A 20,648-nucleotide genomic window follows, 5' to 3' on the forward strand; every position below is an offset into this window, starting at 1 on the left:
GCAAAGAGATAGTGGTGTGAATTAACAGAGTTCTTTACACATGTTTAGGACTGCCAGCGACTGGAAGGGAAAAGATTCACCTTCTCAAACAGTGATCTTATCATTTTCAATGTGACTGTACATGATCGAGGAAACTATATGTGTGAAACAACATATACCTACAATGGAAAACAATACAACATTTCACGAGACATCATTTTGACTGTAGAAGGTAAGCAGATAATTTCACAGTATTTGTGTTCATAACAATGACTCCAAATTTTTGTCCAACTTCCTCAACAACCCAATTCCTGGAAAGGCATGCTTAGGGCTATTAGTTTTCACCTAAAAATGAGCGAAAGAAATGCTGACTGAGAGTTTATATATTTTTGCCTGTTGCTATCACTGTGTTGAAGATTGATTTCCCTGTTCGAAGTCATAGTACATCAAAGCTTTGCTACCTAAGCCAGCTGTCAAGGTCCCTAAACAGGTGTCCTGTAAGGCTTGGTAGGCACAATACTTTCTACTGTAGTTTCACACTCTGCCCTGTCTCTCTGTCTTCTCTCTCTTTTACGTTATCCTCTTGCTGCAAGATCTGTGAATCAAACGAGGTGAAATTGTAGCAGTATCTTGACTCTCTGTGTCCTTCCTGTTGTTTTTTTTTTTTTCAAACCTCTGTGTCTTCTCTTTTTGGTTTTAAGCTTCTTAGCACAAGAAATACTGATCTCTGTCATGTGTCTAGCTCAGCAGACCCTGATTTATGTCAGGAAGTGACCAGCACAACAAAAAAAGAGGAGAAGAAGAAGGCCTAGCTGTAAAATCCAAACTTCTTTACTAGCACAGAATTGTGAGATTTATATTGGATCTCTGAAAAGGCTGTGCTATATCAAGGTGTGAAATGCCAGTACTTTTTTTATATTCCAGCTGATGAAAGACATGTTCAGGTTACTAGTATATTGTGTTGCTATTTAATGGCCTCATTTTGTGCTTGCCTGTTTTGTTTGTGTCTATCTATATTTATGCCTGTGTATGTATATGTACATATATATGAATGAGACATATTCATATAATGTCACATATATATGATATGGATAAACAAAATATGAGGAACAAAAGCTCAGATCAAAATGATCATTCTGGTCTTAAAACCTGTCCCTAGATCTCTCTCAGTGTAATTTCAGCTCCCACTATTTCAGTAGAAGCAAACCCAATATCACTGATTTGCCATAAACGACTGAAGGCAGCTCAGTTGTTTTTAAAGTCTTGAGCTGAGTGAGTCTGCACTAAAATGTGTGATTTTGGGTCCAGTCAGTAGTCCAGGCCCAGTTTTCAGAATGGGAAGGATGTATGTGGGGCAATTCTGTGTGCTTTGCAAGGGGGCTCAGAAAGGATGCTTTGTGATTTCTTTTTGTTAATTTATATTATTGAAGAAACTTCTTTGAATTTTGCATATCTGATAAGAAATATTCTAAACCACCTTCCAGCTGTCTGAGACAACTGGAAATTCTGTGTGTGTGTGTGTGTGTGTTCAGGGACCCTCCAAGTTGGGATTCTTTTAGCCATACTGAGACATTTTTAGTGTAGATGTCTGCATCTCTGCTGTGGATTACCCCCACTTTGTTGTCTGTAGAGAGAAATAAGCTTTCCAGAATGTCATATATCTATTCCTAATGAAAAGAACTAAAAGGGGCCATTGGTTTTGTACTTCCTTATAGACAATACTGTGGGAAGAATTGTAAGACCTTTAGCTGAAGTACAGAAATCAAATTTTCCATTTATAATGGTAAAAGTCTAAAAGAAATGAATTGCATTTCTGAGGGTTTGGCTCCACCTAGTATCTGTGGGGTGCCAGGTGCTAGGCTATCCAGATTGCAGAGAGATAATACTGTTGATATTTACCCATACACTTCTCAGCATTTGTGCATGCAACATTACATGATTTTTATGCCTTGGAACAGCCAAGGCACAATGAATATGTGGAGATTTGTGACATGATGTTTTGGAAGAGGTGGAGCAAAGAAGTTTCTAGTCAGAAGGAAAGTCTACCTGAGTTACAGTACTTTCAGTACTGAATGATGTCTATTATGAAATTGCTGACAACCTTATTATTTTAGGTTATACTTGAGTTACAGAGTGTAGAACAGGTTACAGCTGCTCCACGTTCTCTGAAAAGAACTCTCTTTCTTTTGGTTAGTGAGCCCACCAAAAATACCCCCCGAAATATCTTATCCAAGGAACAACTCCATTGAAGTGGAACTTGGTAAGTAGTTTTCTTTATGAGAAAATATGATTTTGTATCCTAGTGAAAATACATACCTAAGGAGTGGCCAAATCTATTTTTTTTGGTTTTGTTTTTTTTTTTGACCAAAACTAGTTCAGTGACCAAACTGGTTTCTCTCAGATGATCTGCTGAAGGAGAAGTTTTTTAAGGGTAGAGGGAAAGAGCTTTCTAACACGCTTTAGAAGCATGTTGCTTCTAAGTCCTTGGAAACCCATACAGAGACTTCTTAAATATAAAGAAAATGAAAGTCAATTCAAGTGATTAACTGTCACTTTTGTTGCTTTCCATCACTCTGAAAGAGATTCTAAGGACTGATCCACCTTTGAATCTGCAGGGAAAGCGATGCCCCAGCGAGAGGCATCTTCTTCCTGGATTTAGCTTGTTCCATCCTACCAGACTCTTTCTGAACCTGCAGATCACTGAGCATATAGACCTTCTGTTAGAGTAACTTTTCTGAAAGGGTGTGGGACCATCCTTAGCTGATCTATGGGGGAGTTTGTGAACAGAATTGTATAGGCTTTATTTGAAGTATAGAAATTAACTTTGCACTTTGTAACACAATTTTATAGGCTCACAGGTTACAGTGGATTGCAATACAACAGGTGCTGATGGGTTTGAGGTGTTTTGGACAAGCAATGGTGTGTATATTGATTATATGAGCAGAATTTTTGCAAGTCCCTATGAGTAAGTATATTCTCAGGTTAGAAAAAACTGTTGGCCACCATAGCGAAACTTTCTCCCTTTGACATTAAAATATTTAGCAACATTTTCCCTTGCTTAAATAGCTTTGTTTTTAAGAACTTTAATGCTTGCCTCCAATTCACTTTCTGCTTTGAAGTACAAATTTGAAACATAGGTACACGCACTTCACGTGATTGTGCTCTTTTTGGCTTGTAGTTTCTGTTGAGCAGGCTCTGGCCTGGCAGAGACCTCTTTCAGTTAGATCAAGCACGTCCAGGTATATGATCTTCAGGCTATCACTTTCTTCTGTGTTCTTTTTTCCCTTCACATCTGCATTTCTGGAAGGTTGCAAGGGGTCAAACCTATGCTTTACAGGAGAAATAAAACCTGGAAGTCTCAAGAGCCTTGAGTTAGAGAAGTGTAACTGAGATCAGCTGAAGAGGTAAAGGAAGACTTTGTTGAAGACATTTGTACTGAAGCTTAGTGGAGTGAAAGGGGAGAAGGGAGACAGATTTCCTGTGAGGAGGTGAGGTTTTGGAGGTGAAAAATAGGTTATATGGAGTTCAGATGGACTCTCTCTCTGGAGAGAGTCCAGAGAAGAGCAACAAAGCTGGTGAAAGGGCTGGAGAACAGGCCTTATGAGGAGCGGCTGAGAGAGTTGGGGTTGTTTAGCCTGGAGAGGAGGGGGCTGAGGGGTGACCTCATTGCTCTCTACAACTACCTGAAAGGAGGTTGTAGAGAGGAGGGTGCTGGCCTCTTCTCCCAAGTGACAGGGGACAGGACAAGAGGGAATGGCCTCAAGCTCCGCCAGGGGAGGTTTAGGCTAGACGTTAGGAAAAAATTTTTCACAGAAAGGGTCATTGGGCACTGGAACAGGCTGCCCAGGGAGGTGGTTGAGTCACCTTCCCTGGAGGTGTTTAAGGCACGGGTGGACGAGGTGCTGAGGGATATGGTTTAGTGTTTGGTAGGAACGGTTGGACTCGGTGATCCGGTGGGTCTCTTCCAACCTGGTTATTCTGTGATTCTGTGATTCTGTGAAATCAAACCTGACTTGAAAAGGCAACTAAAATTGGAGGAGAAAGCAATCTGAAAGTTTCTTAAATGTGACAAGTTGGGAACTGAAAATTTCAGGGTTCTTGTCAGCCCTCGTCTCATGGTGGTGCTGTGAATACAAAATGTGAACATTTTTGTAAATCCAGAGAAGGAGCAAATTTAATTTCAAAGAATTTTAAAATTAACATTGTTTATTTTGGAACATAGCATCTTACTGTGCCATCTACAGCTGCTTTTACTGTGTCAGGGGACAGGACAAGGGGGAATGGCTTCAAACTGCACCAGGGGAGGTTCAGGCTTGACATCAGAAAAAAAAAATTCACCAAAAGGGTCATTGGGCACTGGAACAGGCTGCCCAGGGAAGTGGTTTAGTCCCCATCCCTGGAGGTATTTAAAAGATGGGTGGATGAGATGCTCAGGGGCATGGCTTATTGGCTGATAGGAATGGTTGGAATCAATGATCCTGGAGGTCTTCCAAACTAGTGATTCTGTGATTCTGTAACAAGGGCTTCAGTTTGTAAGGTATATTTTTGTACTTCAGTTTATTGAAACCTTGTTTCCGTTTGGGGAAACACAGCTCCAGATAAGATAATGTCTTTGTTTCCCAGTGTTTGTGCTGAATGTCCGCAAGAGGCTTGACTGTTCTTTGGGTTGCCTTTGTATAATATAATTGCTCGTATATTCTAAAATGTAGTTGATACCTGTGGATGGAAACAACCATTGTCATTCTGCAGCTATTAGTCGTGAATCCCTTCCAGAAAGGGCTTTGTGTTTAAGGCTCTCTTTGTTGTTGTTTGCACAGGGAGGAGGCTTCTTATGATGGACGCCCTGTGCATACTATGAAGCTAATAATTTCAGAAGTGAATAGTGAAGATTATGAACAACCGTTTGTCTGTCAAGCTTCAAATGCCTTTGGGCAGGTTGCATCCTACATTATATTAAAGCGCAGAGGTAAGAAATGTTGTTACTTTTGAGGCCTGTGTTTGTCTTGACTTCTCCAGAGAGGATGTTGATACCAAATGCTCATGTATCATGTTGATATAAGACAGAGGGATTACAGTTTGCAGTATGTATGCATGTACCCATACAGAGAGAAGGAGTCACTGTAGTAGTATATTTATCATTATTATAGAAATAGATGGAAGTGAAAAGTATGATACTCAAATTTGTATTACATTTGTGTGAAACATCAGATTTGGACAAATTCAGCATTTTAAAAAAAATCTTATATTTTTATGCAGTTCCTGATATACAAAAAAGGCTGACTGGAGGGCTTCTCTCTTTGTTAATTTTAACACTTATTGCTTTAATAATCTACAAGATTTTCAAGATTGACTTGGTGCTTTGGTACCGTAATTCCGTCTGTGCCTTTGCAACTAAGGAAGGTATGTGAGCGTGACCAGGTATGTGGGTGTCACGAGACTATTGATTTTTTTCACTTGCCATTACTTCTAAGCAATAATATGATTATTTAGTAGAATATAAATGGAATTTCCTTGAGGAATCTTCAGATATGCACAAAGGCATTTGGGGGGATGGATTTTTTTCAGTCATATGGGTAAAATGTATAGTCATAGCTGATGTAAGAAACACTCCATAATATTGAAGGCATTCATGGAGACATAGCAATGTTACTTTTTGCTTTACAGAAAGGTAGTTTCTTTACATGTAGATTCATGGTCACTCTGATGATGATCAATAGGTGTCAGCAGAGCTACATCCTGTAAACTAGCTGTTTAAAACAGTGCATTAAATATTTATGTTGAAAATCAAACTCTCATGTTCTCTGAGATTAATTTTGTTGTATTTTTTTTTGTCAACCTCTCTCTTTTACACAACACTTTACTTCTAAATCCTGTCAGTTATGATGGTTACATGCCAGAGAGAAAAATTAGTACTAGTTCTGTATTCTGTGACTCTTCTTATGTGTGTTAATTGCTGTGGTGTGGACAATAACATTGGACAGATGTGAAAAGTTGGAATAAGTGCAACATTACATATATTTTGTGTGGCAGCCCTTAGAACTAGACTGCCTGAAGTTCCCCATAGCTTGAAAGTAAATGGATTATGTGCATTGAGATAGTTAATGTTTACTCTTGGCTGTTCTGAACATTTTCACAAAAAAATAATATCTACTTCAAAAGTTCAGTTTTCAAGAACATTTACTAAAGATAATAATGATAATTAATGCAAATAATAAAAATAAAAATTAAAGAAACTGTGTTTTGTAGCTTGCTGATCAAAACTTAACTTAAATCTGATTTTGATTTGGTTTCTTCATTCCTGCATTCATTATCCAGTTTTAACTCTGAAAAACCTCACCTGCCTTCTGGTCTTTTCATCTACCTGCCTTTCCCTTACAGAATTATTACGTGCAAGAGTTGTCATTTTCCACCCTTTCTCATGTTTTTTTTGGAAGTGAAGATAACTGCTGTTTAGTTTGTTTCAGGAGAGGTGGTGAAGAAAATCCTGCAAGAGTGCATTTTCTTAATGTTTTGGCACCTCAGGGCTTGGGGGCTCCTTCCCCCAGATCCCAGATCCAGCACACAGCTCGCTTGCTGGCACATCTGTCCCAATGGTGGGAAAAGAAATCAGGTTCTGTGGCTGATTATCTTTCTTTTGATTTGTAGAGTGTCTTAGTGCTTTGACATTATTCTGTCAGATAGGTGAATCAGTCCCTCCTTACTATTTGTAAGCAGGCCAAAATGAAACCTTGCAATAAAGTCACGTTGCTTATTTTTAGTTTTTTTAAAATAGAAACGTATTTTTTTATTTTTAGATGGGAAAATCTATGATGCATATGTCCTGTACACAAAAAACAGTGGAGACAGAAGTTTCTATCGTCTGGAAACCTTTGTACATAGAATACTCCCTGATGTTTTAGAACAACAATGCGGATATAATCTCTTTATATTAGGAAGGGATGATTTACCAGGAGAAGGTATGCTTTAATTATTAGAATTAATAGGTTGTGTTTGAACCCATTGTTCTTGGATTAGAATACTGTGTATAAAATTTAAATCCACATAGTTTGGAAAAGCAAGTTTATTTTTAATGAATATTTTGTCCATTTTTCCACTGGACAATTTTTTTATTTTTATTTTTTTTAGTTCTTTATGAAAAATTCTTCTCTGTTGTTATGAGTATCTGTGCTTTCTTTTTAATGTTTAACAAATGAGAATTCATCAGCTTTAATAATACTATTGAGATTCTTTAAGCTCCTGGGGACTGAAGAAAGCAATTTTTCAGTAATTTCATGCAATGGATCATGATTTGTGAGTGATAGCTGGGAGATGTTAAACCTACCAGTCCTTTGACCATATGTATACAATTTAAAAATTAAGAACTATTTTACATCAGTTGTAAAGTATCTATGCAAACTTTGATGGTTCTTTCATTACTTACAGTTGTGGTTAGCATTGCTGATGAAACCCTTAAGCAAAGCAGAAGACTGATGATTATTTTGGGATCAATAACATCTAGTTGCAGCCACCCATTAGAAGACACTTCTGAAGAGCAACTAGCTATGTATAATGCTCTTATCCGTGATGGGATCAAAGTGATTCTTATAGAAATGGATGAAATACAGGACTACACCAGCATGCCAGAATCAATCAGATATGTTAAGCAAAAACATGGAACTATCCAGTGGAAAGGAGACTTCTCAGATAAATGTTGTTCAGCAAATACAAGATTCTGGAAAAAAGTGCGCTACCAAATGCCTTCCAGGAAAAAAGTATCTTATGCTGAAAGGTATTTTTTGCCCCTAACTTTGAACAATTCTGCAGCAAGGGGAAGTTAAGATGCATTTATTGAAATATAATAATGCTGAGAAGGTAATGGTGAAATGTGTTTTTTTTACACAAAGACTTTGTATTGCAAAGTAAATATTTTCTTCGAGTAAAAACTTCTCATCCTTTCACCAAATTACACCCTTAAAGAAATACTGTGCAACTTTATTTCTGTTCTGGGTTTTGGATAGTGACACAATTTGTTGTGTTACTCTTAGATATGTGAGAAGTAAATACTTTCATGGCAGTTGACTATTAAATAGTTGTGGTCCACATAAATATAATATTCACTGAAGGAGCAGCTGTGAAGTGCATTTTTTTAAAAATTGAAACAGCAATTGATAAATTAAAACTGTATTTCTCTGCTTGAGAGTCACCTGAAATTTCAGGACTTCAATTTATTGTTCTGTGTGTGTCACCATGAGGAAATGACATGTTGCTTCCATGCAGTCTGATGTGGCAGGTTTTCACACTCTGGCCTTGAAGAATGTCATCAATGCAAATGTGAATTCTGCTTCCTTTTTTCATTCTTTTCTGAACTTAAGTAGTTTTTGTCATTACCTCTATTGCTAGAATAACATCTGTCACTGAATTCCTTTCATCTGATTCTCAGAAGTGCATATACTGTAGAATGAAGTACTGTTATTCTAGTAGATGTTGAATCGGTCTTCTTTGGAAATGCATGTTTAGGCTGGAACCTTTGAAAAAAAATTAAGAACGTAGAGAGTTCATATGATCACTACTGTCAATTTTTTACATTGTATTTAGACTTAGATTTGCTTGGAAAAGTGTTGAAAGTTACACTTTCCTTCAAAGATTTTTTTTTTTTCCCTTGAGTTTAAAAAAAGAACCCTCTTATTGCCCATGTAGAATGAGGGGAAATAAGGAAAAGATGTTGAAACTGTGGTAGATTTTTTCCCAACTTCCTAATTTCATATGCTTTGAAATAACAAAAAAATATTATACACTAGGATTTGAAGTACCATGGATAAATACATTGATTTTCATGGAGTTGTGCTAATATTTTTTTGTTTCTTCTGTGAATGTGCTGCTGTGATCTCCAGTCACTTTTTTTTTGTAGCTCTTGCAGAGATTTACTACAATATTTAAGATAAGCACCTTTCCACTAAACTCTAAAGACTCCTAAAGAAGACAGATGGTTGTGAGTCAGCATTTATGTACCTAATATTTTCTTCTGAACAACCACATTTAGTATGATTATGTAGGCATTTTGGTATTCTTGTGTGAAAATGACTGTAGGAGAAAGGTTTCAGTTATTGTGGTTAATTGTTAGCTAACTACTTGAATGCAGCATGACATGAAGTGGCGTATCCTTTTAACACAGCACTTTATTTTGAAGCTGAATTTTGTCTCTGTTTTCTCCCTTTGGAAGCTTTTTTTTTTTTTTTCGACAAGTCACATAGGAAAACACACTATTTTTTGTGTTGCAATAAAAGAAGCACCATATAGCATAGAGATAGATGTGCTAATTGCTCTTGTTAAAAAAAAAAAAAACCCTACAGAAACTACTAGTTGGCTAGAGGTTTGCTTCTGGAGACTTGGAAAAGGAAAATACAACGCAATCCATAAAAAAGTATTTGTTCACTGAAATGTAGTGGATGTGTTTCAGTTTATTGCCTGTAGTGACAGAGAAAACCGTCTGAATGGTATGTGACGTAAGATGTATTAAAAGCATTCTCTGCAGCACTTATTTTTGCTTTTCAACCATAACTAGATTATATTTCTTTAGTTGGTTTGTTCCTGACAATTTTTTTGAGACTCCAGATTGCCCATTCCCTTTCTTTCCTTGTGATTAAGTTGTCTGAAATTCCACTGTGTCATTCCATTCATACTATAAGGGTATTTTTTTCCGGGAGACTTTCTCCTCCCATATCCCACTTTCTTACCTTTATGGCAGCTAATTCTGAGAAACAGCATGTTTCATGTTTTAATATACACAGCTATGACTGTATTAATTTATGGATATGGAGATGTGATGGAGAGGAGCAGCATGTGCTCTGAGCTCAAACCCAGAACAAAGTGTTACAACCTGATAGAGTCTCTGTAAGGGCCGTAGACAGAACAGCCCTGACTGATGGATTTTTTTGTTTTGTTTTGTTTTTACCCCCTTCCTTTTAATTTACCAGTGTATTGCATTCTAGAAGGCAGAAGAGCACAGAGGTGATTTTACATTTCCCCATTATCTTGTAGCCTTCAGCTACTACTAGAGAGGGAATCCCATTCTGCCTTTCAGAATGGAAAAGGCTATGGAAGTTTAACTGCTATTCCTCCTTCCTAGCTGCAGTTAGCTTGAAGATGAAGTAGGCAGAATACAGTGATTGTTTTTAAAATATGGGGTAAAGAGAGACTTTTTTTCCCCCTAGAAATACTTAAGGATGTATTATATTGTAGAGCTTCAGAGTACATGTAAGTAAAATCAGTGGCTAGCCCTTTTTCTCCAGAGTGCTCTCAGGTCTCTGGTTTAGTCATAGATGTTACAACCCATGAACACTGGAGCAACAGGGTTTGCTCCTAGATGTAAAGGAGGAGGGAGATACTATCAGGCTTGCCTATGGCAAGCTGTGGGAGGACACACAATGGTTGGAGGGATGGGGTGCTGGTATGAGCCCTCCACCTGCTGTCCCAGGGCATGATGAGGATGCCGTGGCACAGTTGAAGTCCTATGGAGTTGGATGTGAGGCTCCTGAGGTAGTAGGTGCCAGGCAGGAAACTTCCACAGAACACCTTAAGGGAAATAAAGGGTCTTCCACTAAGAAGGCAATACAGCCAACAGCCCAGCTGAAGTGCCTCTATAAAACGCACAAAGGTAGGGCAAGAAACAAGAGGAGCTGGAAGCTACTATGCTACTACAAAGCTATGATCTGGTTGCCATCACTGAAACTTGGTGGGATGAATCCCATGACTGGAGTGTGTCTAAAGGTGGCTACAGGCTGTTCAGAAGGGACAGAATGGGAAGGGAGAGTGAAGGCATTGTCCTCTGTACCATGAAATGGACAGAGTGTGAAGGGCTGTCTTTGAAGAGTAGCCATGAACAAGTTGAAAGCTTGTGAGTCAGAATAAAAGGCTGAGGCAGCAAAAGGAACCTTGTGGTGTATACTACAGGCCACCTGATAAAGCAGAGACTACTGATGAAGCCTTCTTCCTCTAGCTAAAGGAGGCTTCATGCTTGCAAGCTCTCATTGTACTGGGGGACTTCAACCACCCTGATGTATGCTGGAAAAGTAGCACAGTAAGCTCTAGGCAATGCAGGAGACTCCTAGAGTGCATTGAAGATAATGTCTTAACCCAGCTAATAGAAACCCCCACTGGAAAGGATGCAGTACTGGACCTGATGATCAACAATACAAGTGAGCTCATCACTGATGTCAAGATCAGTGGCAGCCTAGGGTGCAGTGATCATGCGCTGGTGGAGTTCAAGTTCCTGAGGATGTGGGACAGGCAAGGAGTACAGTCAAGACCCTAAATTTTAGGAAACTAGACTTCCGGCTCTTCAAGGAGTTAGTCAATAGGACCCTCTGGGATATGGTCCTCCGGGACAAGGGAGCAGAACAGAGCTGGCAAATATTTAAGGATACTTTCCATAAATTGCAAGATTGCTCAGTCCTCAGATGTAGAAAATCAGGCAGGGAAGGGAAGAGACAAGCATGGCTGAATTGAAACCTACTGTTCAAACTGAAGAACAAGAGAAAACTGCACAGACTATGCAAGCAGGGACAGGGATGCTGGGAAGAGTATAGGGACACTGCCCGGTTGTGTAGGGATGGGGTCAAGAAGGCGAAGACACAGCTGAAGCTGAACTTGGCAAGGTAAGTGAAGACTAACGAGAAGGGCTTCAACAGGTATGTCAATCAGGAAAGGAAGGTTAAAGAAAGCGTATCCCCACTGATGGATGAAAATGGTGACCTCGTATCAACAGACAAGGAAAGGGCTGAGATACTCAACAACATTTTTGCCTCAGTCTTCATTGACAACCGCTGTCCTCACTCCTTCTGGGTCAATGGACAAGATGGGGACCAGCAAGGTAAAGTCCCACCCACTGTAGAGGAGGATCAGGTTTGTGACCACCTGAGGAATATGAACATTTATAAGTCTCTGGGACCTGATGAGATGCATCCCAGCATCCTGAGGTAATTGGCTAATGTAGTTACCAAGCCACTCTCCAAGATGGGTGGATGAGCTGCTCAGGGGCATGGTTTAGTGGTTGATAGGAATGGTTGGACTAGATGATCCTGGGGGTCTTTTCCAACCTAGTGATTCTGTAATTCAGTGACTTCCTCCAAGAGAGCATCCAGGTCACTCTGTGATGACAGCTGGTGCCAGAGCTCTGCTTGGCAATCACAATGACTATCAGGAGTTGGTATTTCACCTAAAGAAATGCAGTAAGCTCACTAAATCATTAAGGCGTATTTTCTGTTCCAGAAAGGTTGGGTTTGAATTGCTGCTCCAAATCAGGTGACTTAAGTGTGTAAATTATTTTTCTGGTTTGTTTTTGCACCCAGACACTGATTTGACCTTACCTTTGATTTAATTTTTTTTTTTTGGTTGAAGCACAGCAGTGCTCCTCAGTAGGAGAATTTTGAAATCTATCTTGTTAGGTTTTTTTAAATTTCTTTTCACTAAGTAGTTTCTGTGGTGGGCTTTATTTCTGTGGGCAGTTATTAAAATCCATGTTCTTTCTTTCCCTTATCTTACCAGGGGATTGTACTTGCTTTTCCTGCGTTGTCCATGGTGTAATACAACCTAGTGCTGCCTTTTCTCTCCTCCAGTCTGTAATTATGATTTTGAGCTTTTACACTTTTTTGTTCAGTTTATATGTGGTGTATGTATACAATTTCCTTGAAAGATGGAAAGGGCTACATTCAAGTCCTTAGGAAGGCTTTTCCTCTCTTTGAGCACATTGTTGCTAGTACCCATACTGTTTGTTTGCTTATTTGTTTTTCAAGTATGCATAACTCTTGTGCCATGCAAGGGTGTGACTTAGACAAGTAGTTGTATTTGGAAAGAAATTCAAGCTGTCTGCTTTTATCCTATCACTTACTCCTAGGGAAGCACGCTCAGACTGTAACCACTAGGTCTGTACTTTCCTGGTAAGATGTGCCACAACCACATCATTTTGAATGAAGCATAGGAGAAGTAGCAGGACAAACACATCTTCGTAGGAGTAAAGAAGTTACAGACGAGTAAAGAAGGTTATGAATTCTCCCACTTCTGAAATGGTGAATAAGCAGCATAACTGGGAGTCACAAGAAATAAGATTCATCTTTTTCTCTAAAACAGAAAAAAAATGGCAGTTAACTCCCCTACATGTTGCCTTCAGGAACAAAATATGGAAACGCTAAAGAGATGTCTTGACAGGGACACTCACAGTGGGAGAGAACTTGTGTGCCATATGGCCGCCTACCATCTGTGTATGCTCTCTTCTGGGTCACGACATCTGGTTCTGCTTGATATCTGGCTCCGATTCTGGTATTCTTATAGTAAATCGGACTTCATTATCCTCAGAGACTAAAAAGAATAGACCACATGCTGACTTCTGTGAGGGAAGCCAAGTTTTTCATAAAAATATGTTTCCTCAGCCTAGATCTGAAGGGTCTGGTGCATGTATGTATTTAAATGAATCAAGGATGTGCCAGCACCGTCTGCTGTGAAAATGGCTAACTTTGGCATGTTTGACATTTTTGGAAAGTTGGGCCACAAAGTTAGTTTAGTACCTAAATTAGGAGATGAGCTGGCTTGTTATTGAGGAAAGGATGACGTCCAAGAGTGGGAATGGGAAAAGACCAGGGGCCCCAGGCTGAGGGTTGGTGAAGGAGTAATAAATCTGCCATAGGAAGTGTCTATGGGGATCTCAAAACCCCACAGCAGTGATCCACACCATGCAATGCCTCCACCTAGTGATACCTAAGACTGGAGCTCTCTCCTTCCAAAAAAAGCCATTCTGTTTACATAAGATAAAATGAAGTTCTGTTGCTATTAATGCCAAACCACAATACTTAAAAAAAAAAGCTACCAAAAAAGAGTAAGAAAAAGATGATATTCTGAATTATACTCTAATTGTTATTTTTAGTGTTTTTTCCCATCCTTTGTAGGAGCTAGCAGGGAATTTAGTGGAAAATGAGATTTTTGGCCTTTGAGTCTACACATCTGTCAATTCAGTGCCTTAGAATTAACTGGGAAATGAGGAGGAGCTGTCCTCAGTAAAGCTGCATTTCTTTATGAGCCTCCAGCATATGTCAATTAGATCTGAGTGCTTTATGTTGAATGTTTTCCACTGATTATTCAAAGAAAATGACTGAATGAAGCCTACTTCATCTGGGATCTGCATTTCAGCAGATGAGCCACATGTGATGGCTGAAGGACCATTACAAACTGTGTGGTCCCCAGGAAACTGACTCTCAGTGTTTACTTGACATTGTGAAATATGGAGAATTTATAACTAATAAAAGCAGATAGACAGTAGGCAAGATTCAGTAGTCCCAGAGTTCTCAAAGCATAATTGCCTCAGGGCTGCCATTGGAGAAGAGCAGTCAGATGCATTGTAAAGACAGTCCAAAACTGAATGTCACAATATTCCTGGGAGCAGGCAGCACTGGCCCAGTCTCCCTGGTTCTGGCAATTTGGCAGTCAGATTTCATAGACTGTCTCTTCTACCTGAAAGGATCAATCCCCAATCCTTTCTTGGATAGTGTGTCCAGGCACCAAAGGATCTGGCAAAGCCTCTTTCCTTGCTGGTATGTGGCCCTGTTTTTTTAGGGTGGTGTTTTCTTTTTTTTTTTTAAATCAATCTACAGCCATATGATTTACAACTTGAATAGAGGTTGGAAAATGGAAATGATTGGATGGTTTCAAAGCCTGTGCAGAAACTTTGCCAAAATCGCTATGGAGCAAAATTTTGTACTTGGATTAATACTGGTCTTAACAGTAATGTTATTACTATTACTGTTACTGCTAATGTTAATATTAATATTATTGAGAAATGCAGCCAAATAAAAAATCCTACAATGGATCAGGCAAAATGATTCTGAGTTCCGGAACTAATGGTGGAGGTGAGACTTTGCAGAAAGTGATTAAAACTATTAGCACAGGGTAGTTGGGGCATATAAAAAGTGGTTTATAATGCCACTACCAACTAAAGAAGCTCTCAGGAGTAGTTACATTTTGTTGCAAGTTCTGAGATGGCAATTCTTAAAGTGTTATAATAGTGGATGCATTAGGATACATGGAGATCATCTAATGACTGAAAGGTCCAAGAGCAGCCCTGGGCATGTTTTCTGTGTCGGCTGGGATGTACAGTGCTGCCAAAGCTGAAATTTTCTGCTGCAGCTGTGGGGAGGCTATGAGTCACTGGTGTCCCGAGGGAGGCCAAGAGTTATGGGAGTGAGGGTCTTGGTGGGTTTGGTGGAGGTTCGGGAATCTGGGAATTGGTCCATGCACTTTTTTCTCTTCTTTAGTCTGTCTATCTGTTCCTTGAAACCCACCAACAGAGGCTGCTTCTTTCTGACCTCATACTCAGTGGCTCAGAGCTTCTTCTCACAAAAAACAACCACCTTACTCATCTGCCTGTGCTTGCAGGTTTGAACAGCTTCTAGCTAGAATTGGCCTAGAGCATTTGGGAAGGGAGTCACTACATATATTTCTGTCAAGGATGTGAACAATACAGGGTAGTGCCAGTTTCTATTTACAGGTCCTGGTGGATAGTAGGAGATAGTCTTCCATAGGAAATAGAAAAGAAGTCTTGTCAATATCGTTATGGGTGTTAAAGTGTATATTTTGAAAAAGAAAACATGCCATTTTGAAAAATAACCGTAAGACTTCTTCTTTAGCAGCTGAATACTATTTCAACTGACTAAGAGGCTAATTGGAAAAAAAAAAAAAAAAGTCCTTGTTATGCTTTAAAAGCATTTGGCCAATTCGACTTAGACCTGGCAGCATTATAAAGTCTTTGTGGCCTGGCCTAGGAGAAAGGAGGAAGGAGGTGAGGAGGAGTAAAACCAGCAGCACCCTACATAATTACTGATTAAGATTATGTGTAGCATTTTGAGCTACTTGTGGGACACGTGAAGCAGTAAAGTGCAATTTTATCTTTGTATATAACTCCCTCTAACCACATATGTACTTGCTATGAGCATATTTCACTGCTTTTTGGCTTTTCTCTTTGAAGATAATTCCAATCAGCCTGGTGATCTTCCTTTGATTTCCTGAGTGAGGCCACCTCCTTAATCATCATGTTCCTCTCACAAGACCCAGGGTTGTGGAAATTTCCTTGCCTTGGATATAGAGCAGATCTTTTTTCTTCCTCTAAAAGCTCCTGGTTTGTTGTCAGCAAAGTATTTTCAAGCAGTGATTACAGAGCACTTTTAAGGGGAGCTGTGGAAGCAGTTGTGTTTGAAAGCCTGCATCTTTATTTCATAATGGAGCACAGGGTGTGCCTACCTGCAGGTGATCCTAAATGCCTTGGGAAGGAAAATAAGGCTTTTGGCATGGAATGAAGTTTGTTTACAGATGTTGTGAGTCTATGTTTCTTCAGCCTTGGGTTTGTAAGGGCTGTAGGCGACATGCTGGCTGTAACAGCTCCAGCTGACCAATTCCTCGTTCCAAGAGCTGTCTTCCAGCCAAAGGACCTAGTTTATGTGGGAGGGGTGCTAGGAAAAAGAGGAACAACAAATGCTGCAGAAGAGCTTGAGAAATACTCTGCGGAGTCGGGACAGCAACTGACCAGGTCAGGCATTCTGTCTTCAACAGTGGCAAAAGGAACCGCTGAAAATCTACCGACAGCAGGGAGCTGCCCCAAGCCAGGGCAGGCAGGTAGGTTGCTGCTACCTTCTCCCCTCTCCGCCCAGCCTCAATGTATCCCAGCTTTGTGTGACATGTCTGAGGGCTCAGGTGGGTATCTAAGCTGAAGGTAACCTTGCTCAGGTGCTACACCTGCATGGACAGCCTCCCAAGGGTGCTGGCTCCAGCTACACCTTTTGTTGCTGTCAGCTCAAAGCAGGTTGGTTCCCACGCTGTGGCTGGGTCATTTCTGTGCAAAGCCAGGGAGGGAATGGTGCCAACAGTGGGCAGGCCCCTGAAAAGAGCCCTTCCTGTGGACACTCCCACACGAGGTCTCTCTCCTCTTGCTTGATCTGGCCTTACCAAGCTGCTGCACTTCTTGTAGGAACACCTTGCACTAGCAGAGTAACACATTTTGTCCCCACTAGCTGTTATCTAAGGCTAGCTGGGATGTTTTAGCATTGCAAGATTCAGAATGCAGGGGTGCCTGAATAAAAGCGAATGGCATTGTCATATAAGCACTCCTGGAGATCTTGGGATGCTCGGAACTCTCAGTGTGCTTTGGTTTCCTGTCTGCCTGTTTGTCTACAAATGTCAGCAGGGAGCTCTGCGCATTTGCAGGTCCTGTGTTATGGCTAACTCAGACTACATGGATTTTATCTTCAGCACTCAGGACATAATGTGAACTCCACTGAAACCCTGGGATCAAGATAACATTCAGGTGTCTGAAGCCTGAAGTTTCTTTAGTACTTTGCATTCTTTTACCCTCTGTAGCAACAAACAAAACCCCGTGTGAAACCTGCTGGTTTTTTCTGTAGCTTGTTTAGCTCACGTTGCTCTAGCATTTCATGGTATTTTACAACTGCCTGTACAATAGGCTTCAAATGAAGCTGTTTATGTAGTGAGCTACTTTATCGTGCTTACTCAGCAAATATTTTGACTTGGGCAGACTGTTGACTTTCTCTCTTGAGAGTGAAAAAAGTTTTTGCTTTTCTTGCACAGTCTGTTGATATTGGTGGGAAAATAAGTCCCTAGGGTGAAATATCAGAGCTCAAACACTGTTCTGTAAGCCTTAAAAGAACACAGAGCAGAGTTTATTTCCATTCAGATATAATAATGGTGAATTGGTTTGTTGCTGTTGCGTAACACTATTAACCACTTCCCCCCACAGGAAAAAAACATAACCCTCTTCCCTCATTAGGATGACTTTGGACCCTGGGTGGTATTTAAACAGTCAGCTTGTATCTTAAGGAAAACAGTGTTCTTCATTGGTCTTGTTTAGCAAACCCTCATGCAACATGAAATTACCAGAGAAATATTTGCTGCCATCAGGCTGGTGTGGCCATCCAGTGTAGCTGGATATCAGCAGAGTTATGACAAATTTTTGATGTTTTTTCTGGCATGGTCTGACAGGTGCTTATTCCCTGTCTCTCACTAATTTGGACTGTCCTGCTCCCACTGTCTGCCCACACCCTCTCTGAGGCTGCCCTTTCTACCACGCCAGCACGGCTACCTTTCTGTGAAACCTACCCAAGGTACCAAACCAGCTGAAAAATAACTGTGCTTCTGTTGTTCCTCTTGGCCAGTTATTTCTTAGGCATAACTGTTTTCTGATTTGTTTTCTGTTTGCCATGTAGGAACACAACATATTTATTTCTGGCACAGGAGAGGCAGGTTATGCAAGGGTGGTGTGAGAAGCAGTGCACCTAAAGCCCAGCATTGGTATAATTAAGCAGCTGTTTAATGGTCTATGTTCTTGTCCCTGTAGCATTTCCAATATTCTGTTATGGTCTTTCAGAGCCCCTCTGAAGACAGCAGTACTATGCCTGGAACCCACTGAGATAATGTCTCCATTATCTGGCTACATGTTTGCGTTTTAAGGATTTTGTCTATGCATTGGATCTGATGGGCTTTCAGTTGCCCTGGTCAAGGGGTTGCGTGGAAAAGATCATATCCCACAGTAAGCAGACCTCTCTGAGACACCAGCTTCTGATGAATGGTACGTTCCGCAACCAATACAACTTTTGTCATGGTTTTACCCATTTCTTTATCAAGCTTCAGCACAATCTTAGTGCTGGTCATCCAATACATTAAAGAGAAAAGGATGATGTATCTTCAGGAAAGAGATGGCAGCCCTGTGTAACTCCTTGCCAGAGGACACTGCCTAAGTGGGAAATCCACACGTGTTTCTGGGAAGACCAGACTTGGAAGAGAGATCCAATAGGATCAGATAAAACAGGCAAACATAACAGACTCAGGATATTCCTGGTGGTGAGAGTAATTGGAGGCTAGGAGGGTACTGAGGTGGAGTTATGGTATATGTTGGCTATGATCTTACTCTTTATTTTTCTTAATAGTCCTTATTGTAGAAAAAGTACTGAGATAGGTGGTCTGAACCAGCACAGCTGTTGTCCTGTTTCTATGACCTGAACTATAAATGCGTTACGAGGATGGAGCTATTCCATCAAAATTTGATACCTCTGCTGTTTACAAGCATACTTTCACGTCTTTTTTTTACGTCATTTTTTTGATGGTTTATTTCCATAAATGTCAAGTCTTGGAGGGAATCATCTTGCCTGAATTGTAAACTCTACAAAATTCATCATTGTTCTTTTCTTTTGTCTATTACTGCCTGTTCCTTCATGTCAATAAAATTTGCCATTGTCTGTTACATTGCCTGTACAGTTATTTTTTATGCTTGTGAAAAATCTGTCATTTTTCCAAGATTTCAGTAACCCCAACTTGAACCAAACAGTTGATTCAATATCTGAGGTTAACAGTGTTTGTAGCAGTATATTTATTCTTTCTCTTTTCAAGCTTTAATGGTCCGTCTGAAGGGACCCTATTGGTGAAAACTACCTGGAAATATTTTCCTAGAGCAGGTGCTACTTCTTTTGTTATCACTATTCTCTTGCTTGAGCATTTGGAACATAAATATTTATTTTCCAATCTGCATCTTGATGCAGATGATGCTTCTACTGCTTCCTATTGAATATTACATTTTGACTGAAACTTCTGGGTGCTTCTTCCTTCTTATTAATTTACCTAGAATTTCAATCATAAGAAATTAGCTCGTTCTTTCCAGATACTGTTTGACTTAAATAAGCAAACCAGAAAAAAACAGGAGGTAGTAATAATTGAGTATAATTGAGCACATTGACCTACAGTGAGTTCAGTTGAGTCTGGGATATATAAAGAACATGAAAAAAAAGGGTTATGTAACCTCACAGACTTTACCTGTGTGTTGCTGGCAGATGCATGGATGACACAAAAATGCAATTATAACTATGTATTTGTAATGGAACTTAGGTTCAGTTTTGAGTCTCTGAATAGTTATAACAAACAATACTTACAGCTATGACAAAAGCTGGAACTGTCTAAAATAAAGATGCGCAGATGTTATTGAATGGTAGGATTTTAATTCTAGACTCTCTGTTCTCCAGCTCAAGACAGCAACAAGAACAACAACACCTCCAAAGGGGGGAAAAAAGAAGAGAAAAGGAAAAAAGAGAAAAAGATGATCAGAATTAGTCATTTCCACTTTAGCTGGAACAACATTGGAAATATTTACTGGCAAATAGAATTTCCAATAGGGAGTCAGAGGTGAAGTTGATAGAAAAAATATTACAGGTGGGAAACTGGTTGAACTGATTGATTTTTTGACTGATCGACTGAAAGGAAATGTAGCTGAAGTGTGCCGAAGTGTACAACGTCAGGGTTTTTTTGTTTTTTTTTCACTCACAATCTGACTCCTCTTCATACTGGCTAGAAAAGGCTAAAGTAACATTTGTTACAATATTTAGTTGTGCATTTAGAACTTTCTTCTGAAATCTGCAGGCCAGAGATATATCCCTATTTCCTAATGCTGTTTCTTGAAAATGTAGCTGAGATGTGTTCTTTTATGCTGGGTTGATATGCTAATCTTCTGTTATGATGAATATGCTGGAAAACATGCCAGAATACTGTTAATTTTCTACTTCTTTTGTTAAGTGTATGTAGTTGAGCTGTGGATTTAAAGCATTATTAGAGAATTGATTTTTCTTTGATTTAGATTTTCTCATCGGACACAT

At 39.7% G+C, this 20,648-nt stretch overlaps 1 protein-coding gene across 3 annotated transcripts in view; it reads left to right on the forward strand.

Annotated features, from left to right (window-relative positions):
- The window catches only part of LOC138731031 (interleukin-1 receptor type 1-like), a 38,577-nt gene that overhangs the window by 8,956 nt on the left and 8,973 nt on the right, over nt 1-20,648 (forward strand). For 2 of the 3 annotated variants that reach the window (XM_069876726.1, XM_069876738.1), the window contains 7 exons: nt 49-211; nt 2,174-2,239; nt 2,830-2,944; nt 4,797-4,945; nt 5,236-5,379; nt 6,774-6,935; nt 7,402-7,892. In XM_069876726.1, the coding sequence (XP_069732827.1) occupies nt 49-211; nt 2,174-2,239; nt 2,830-2,944; nt 4,797-4,945; nt 5,236-5,379; nt 6,774-6,935; nt 7,402-7,796 (1,194 nt within the window). In that variant the 3' untranslated portion in view covers nt 7,797-7,892. Of the gene's footprint in view, nt 1-48; nt 212-2,173; nt 2,240-2,829; nt 2,945-4,796; nt 4,946-5,235; nt 5,380-6,773; nt 6,936-7,401; nt 7,893-20,648 lie in introns of those variants that run through there. The other variant, XM_069876734.1, reaches the window with a different exon arrangement.

Source organism: Phaenicophaeus curvirostris, chromosome 1, assembly GCF_032191515.1.
Source record: "Phaenicophaeus curvirostris isolate KB17595 chromosome 1, BPBGC_Pcur_1.0, whole genome shotgun sequence".
NCBI classification, from domain to species: domain Eukaryota; kingdom Metazoa; phylum Chordata; class Aves; order Cuculiformes; family Cuculidae; genus Phaenicophaeus; species Phaenicophaeus curvirostris.